The sequence below is a fragment of the Pteropus alecto genome, unplaced genomic scaffold (genome assembly GCF_000325575.1).
Source record: "Pteropus alecto unplaced genomic scaffold, ASM32557v1 scaffold195, whole genome shotgun sequence".
Classification (NCBI taxonomy): domain Eukaryota; kingdom Metazoa; phylum Chordata; class Mammalia; order Chiroptera; family Pteropodidae; genus Pteropus; species Pteropus alecto.
Genome location: NW_006438073.1, coordinates 957,319 through 963,017, shown reverse-complemented (window position 1 = coordinate 963,017; position 5,699 = coordinate 957,319). Strand labels below are relative to the sequence as shown.

At 41.3% G+C, this 5,699-nt stretch overlaps 1 protein-coding gene across 1 annotated transcript in view; it reads left to right on the top strand.

Moving 5' to 3' along the window:
• Positions 1–5,699, top strand: part of CNKSR3 (CNKSR family member 3) — a 49,551-nt gene that overhangs the window by 12,815 nt on the left and 31,037 nt on the right. Inside the window, exon 5 of the mRNA XM_025049050.1 lies at positions 3,405–3,568. Coding sequence (XP_024904818.1) covers positions 3,405–3,568 — 164 coding nt within the window. The remainder of the gene's footprint in view (positions 1–3,404; positions 3,569–5,699) is intronic.

The following is a 5,699-nucleotide window of genomic DNA, read 5'->3' as shown; positions in this document are numbered from 1 at the left end:
TCTTCCTCTGACCCTCATTCTGACCCTTGCGTGTTCCTTTCCAAGTCTTTCCACATTGAATTATGTGTGTAACTTAATTTGTATAAATGGAATGTGTTTAACCTAATTTTGTTTAATTATGCCTCCATCCTGCTAGACTTTCTGTAAGTTTCCTTCGAAGCCAAGAACTGGCAATTAGGCACATTTGACAAATAGATAAAAACTGTTTGGTTTATTGCAAACTCTAAAACCAGTTTACTTGAAATGGAGGATTTCCCCTTTTTATTGTGGGACTGCTTAATAATTTGATTCAGCTGTTTATAAATGTTTAATTGTATTCTGAACAATGGGATAACTGAACAATAGGCCATCATGTATTAGAATAATAAAACTGGAAACAATACTATTTAAAACTTAGCATATTCAATATACCAGTCCCTTGAGGGCAAGGTCTTTGCAAAGCTGCTCTGTATTCTGTTTGTAGGGAGGTAGCAACAGCATGTTTTTGCTTGATAATTCTCCTACATCTCAGGAATCTTTTGATTATCCGAGATTAGACCATTTATATTCCCTTAGACTCCTCAAGGATATTCTGGCCTGTTTTTCAGGAAATGGTCTGTATTCTTGTTTTCAATCTCTGATCGTTTGCACCCTTGTCCTATCTGGAATCTCCTCCATACCTCCCATCTCAACCTTGTTCTCTGTGTCTAAAATCGTTCCCCAATGCTCCAAAGCTACTTCTGAAATTCTGTGTTTTTCAGTGAAACTTTCCATCGTTGGTTAAAAGAGAAATCTAACCTTATCTTTATTTCTACTCAATATTCAGAGATGAAGTTTAACGAACATCCATTGTGCATGATTTCTTCACTTTACTTTTAACTGCACATGCAAGCTGATACGAGTCTCTCCGTTTTATGTTTGTATTTTGAGCAATGAACTTGGTTGGCACAGCGAACACGCATTTCAGTTCAGTTGGTCACTGGGCCTCATTTATTTTGTTTAGGAAAGAGTTTCTCACATGTGAATGAATACGAAATAAAAGGTTATTAGGTTGACGTTGGTTTTCCAGGGCTGTCATAACAAAGTCCCACAGACTGGGTGGCTGAAACAACAGAAATCAATTTTCTTGCAGTTCTGGAGGCCAGAAGTCTGGGGTCATAGTGTCGGCAGGGCCAGTGTCTTCCCAGGCTGCCCTCCTTGGCTGGTGACGGCCGTCTTCTCCCTCTGTCTTAACCTGGTCTTCCCTCTGTGTGTCTCCTCTTCCTAAAAGCACACCAGTCCTATTGGTTTAAAAGTAGGCAAGGGGAGAGAACACCGTGAAGGCGGGAGAGCGTAGGACAATTGTTTTTGATTTGGCTTAGAACTGGCTAAGCGATTTAGGATACAAGTCACAGTAATTAACCTTCTGTCCATACGTTCTCAATTTTTTGAACTCAGTGAGAACTGAAGTGTCTTCTAATTACCTCTAAGATTCCACGATTCTGTTTTAATAATTTTTGTAATTAGACCTTACTGCTTACTTAGGGGGATGCTTGGAGAGGAATTTTTATGATCCTGTGTTTGCCAGGTAGAATGCAAAACAGCTGGGCTTGTGTCAAACAGACCTTGATTTGAATTCAGTCTCTTCTTCCATATCAAGCTGAAGAAAAGAGCTATAAAAATCCTTCTCTTGGCATCTTACAAGCTCCGTGACTGTAGAAAGGTTATGGAGTCCTAATTTAGTCATCTGTGAAGTGGCAATAGAAATGTTTGGAGACTCTCCTTAGCCCTTGGCCATTGTCACTGTTATCTGCTGCATATGGATACTGCCCTTCTGTAGACGCCCAGGTTGGCTCCGGGTGCTCAGACCCAGCCTCTGGTCACCCCAGCCCAGGTGGGGCGTTGTTGTCAATATCCGCTGATTTGTATGGCCTCCACTGCCCTCTTGACTCATAGGCCACAGAAGCCACTTGTGGCTCAAGGCAGTCAAAGTGGAGCTGGGTTTATATTAATGTCCTCGACCTCACTTGCTGTGTGACAGAGCCCTTCTGCTAGACAGATGTCACTTCAGGGAAGAAGGATTGTTTCCAATTCATCTGGTTACCATAAAATTATTTCTTACCTCCTCTTCCTATAGTTGATAGTCTCGAATATTTATCAGGAAATTGCTTCTCTTCCTATATCTTACCAGGAGGCGAATGGGGAAAGTTTGTGGGGGTAGAAATATTATTTAGCCTAACACATCAGACTTTAAGATCTGTAGGCTTTAGTATTGCCAGGAGTAAGCACGAGACCTGTGTCTACTTTTCCTAGTCCAGAGAGTACCCACATAGCAGAGTTTTTGTGAGAGGTAAATGAAATACGTGTGTGTGTGTGTGTGTGTGTGTGTGTGTGTGTGTGTGTGAGTGGGGAGGAGATAGCATTATGCCTTCCATACATGTTGTTTTAGTTAAATTGAGTTTACATCCTTTGTGTTGAAATTGAATTCATATAAATCTATTAGTTTATTATTAGGCTTTAATACTCTAGCTGATTCAGATAAAATTTTATTCCAGCAAAACCATTGAAACAAGTTGACCGGAGAGTTCTCTATATAGAGATAAAGATTTCCAAGTTCTATTTGGCCATCCTATTTTAATCATTTTATAAGAACATCAAAATACAACACTATTGGCAGTAGTATTTGGGCTGGAAAATTCCTGTAAGCTGACTCATTTAACATTGCTTTTCTCTGGTACCGATGCTGGTACCTTCTCCTTTGGATTCCGTATTCATCAGAAGTTTTTCATTTGCAGGGACAGACAGGTATGATATTGTTGGGGCATTTTTTTTCTCTCTCTCAAGTGGATTTATTTCCAGAAAACTGATCAGAAAAACGAGCATCCCCCAAATTGTGTCCTTATGACTTCTAGTTGGAAAGGAAGAGCCTCTGTCTTTCTGTGTCCATAAATCAAATATCAAGAAGATTTTAATTGGTTCTGCTTGAGTCACATGGTCATCCTGGAACCTAATACTGGCTGGTAGATAAAATATTGTGGCCAACCACTGTGACAGAGCATCTTGATTGGCAGGCCCCCTGGGATCACGTGGGCTGGGAGAGGGGTGGTGTCCCAAAGGAAAAGTTGCTTAGCAAACCGCCAAACATATGTCTAGTACAGATAACTAGCATTTCAAATCAAGAGGGGTTTAGTGTATTCTTTTAGTTGAATGGAAATGAGAAGGTAACTCCCCAAACTCTCTGCTGGATCCTTGTAGAAATTTTAAGCTGCGCATTTAAAATCTGTTTGAGGATACATTGGGAAGGTGTCCATCAGGTGGCATACACATTATACAGACATTCAAATAATGGAGCATAAGTGACGATGTCTTAGATTGACTTAAATGTGGGCTGTTTTTTGAGTCAAGAAACAGAATGACAATAATGGCCTCCTTTGCTTTTTTGGTAGGGCTGGATGATTGCCTGCAGCAGTACGTCCACAAGTTTGAACGGGAGAAAATAAATGGAGAGCAGCTGCTACAGATTTCCCATCAGGACCTCGAGGAGCTCGGTGTCACACGAATTGGACACCAGGAACTCGTGTTGGAGGCTGTCGACCTTCTCTGTGCACTGGTTAGTTCAGGAGAAGGGGTTCTGTACTGTGATGGCGTTCTTTAGAACCTTGTTCTTTTAAATTTTCATTGTTTGCTTGCGATTTCGCATATCATCATTTTCTTAATGGTCCGTTGTAGTGAGCCGAAGATAATATAAGAAAGGAAGAAAATAAATACTAGATTAAGATTTGGCAAAGCGTGGCCTATGATTCAAATCTGGCCCACTGTTTTTCTAAATAAAGTTTTATTGGGACACAGCCGTGCCTGTTCATTTAATGTGTTGTCTGTGGCCGCTTTTATGCCATAATGGCAGAATTGAGTAGTTATCACAGGGACTATGTGGTTCCCCAAAGCCTAAAATACTTACTATCTTGTCCTTTACTGTGAAAGTTTGCCTCTTACAGAAAAAGTCTGTATTAGTCTTATTTTTTATCTTTTATAAAGAATAAAAGGGTGGAGATAGTCCCAAATGAAATATCCTCTAAGTTGAAATGGCAAATGGGTTCTGATTTTTATGTCTGTTTTTGTTACTATAAAAAGCACATTTATGTTTCACAGATATTTGTGATATTTAAATCACTGATTCTTGTACTTGAAATAATCAACGTATGAAACGGTAGCTAGATGGGAAAAAATGTGAACTTGGTTCCATTTCGCAGATGTCTGACCTTTGGCTTGACCATGACTGAGTTAACTCCTGCCAGGTTCTGACTTGTGTATTACATCTGTGGCTGTGGGGGGTAGCTTTTTCAGGTGTGGGCTAAAAATACCCGTAAGGGATTTGTGTTTATGACCTGGTTGGCATAGGGTGGGTTCCATGCCTGTCTGTCATGGTCCCGTGCTAAATATACAGCTTCTCGAACTGTCAGCATTTGGACGGACTGGGCAGCATTCAAGCTGGGTTAGCAAATGCCGTGAACATGAGCCAGGTCCGTAGGGTCATCACTGAGAAGGGTGAGAAAGAATGCACTGCACTCCTGATCATTCTGCCATCGCTGGTCTGCGTTCCATTGATCATACACCACTTGCTGCATAGTGCGTGCTCTTTTGCTTAAAATGGACAGAGCCTTGTCTTCTGCTCTGAGATGCGCCGCTCTCGTTTAGGAAAGTCATGGGGAAATTATTTGTGGTTGATAGCCACCAGGGAGATGCCGTGGCCAGGCAGCGTGAGCGTCGGCTGGGGAGGCAGGCTTTCTGCGTTCTGATTCTGGCTCTGCTACACGCTGCTCACTCTGACCTCCAGGGAGACGGTGTCTGTTTTCCTCATCTGTACAGTAACATTCCCCTGGATGTGGCCATGTGCTAGCATGGAAGTGTTTTGCGCTGCCCAGATGCCTAAAAGTCCTGTTTATTATTAGAGCTGTGTGTTTTATTAATACAGTGAAAATGTTTGAGTTTACTTTTATTACACTTTCTGGGAACAGTGCTTTTCAGTCTTTTGTGCTCATTGGAATCGTCGCTTTCAACTTTGCGAGGGCTCTGAGGACAGGAACATCACTTCGAAACCCATGATATGAGAGGTGAGGAGGAATGGTGGAGAAGAGGCACGTTGTGTACAACAAGTGGGATAATAAACATAACAGCTGCCTCCCTTTGCCTTTCCCCTTCCCTACCTCTTAAAATATTAGGCTAAAATGAACAAAGCTGGACAAATGCCAGAACCTAAAGCTGCGTTTTATCTCCTACGATTTCCTTCTCATTTCCTTTGTAGACAAAGTTTTGACCTCAGACTCGTTCTGGACGTGCTCTGTGCTGTGGGTTGCCGGTGAATGCATCTGACAGGAGGCTCACAGGAGGGTTCTCGAATGAATGTGGCTTTTCTGGTTGGGGAGCGTTTGAGAGAGTTTTAATAAAATATCTTTTAGTCTTGATATAATCTCCTTTTCACATGTTCATATTGCGATGCGTATGTTAATTATATACTATGTGGTTAATTTGTTTACTCCATATAGATCTTCGTATATATAAATTGGTAATTTTTGTGTGTGTGTGTGGTAATTTTCTGCCTTGAACACTTCATCCCCTGGGCAGTTAATGTGTCGTTACAGTTGGCCCTGGTGTCATAAAAGAGATTTTTATGTAAGCTTAGTTTAGTGGATGTTGATTTTATGATGGACAGGAAATGAATAGAATTAGAAGAAAGGACGGGG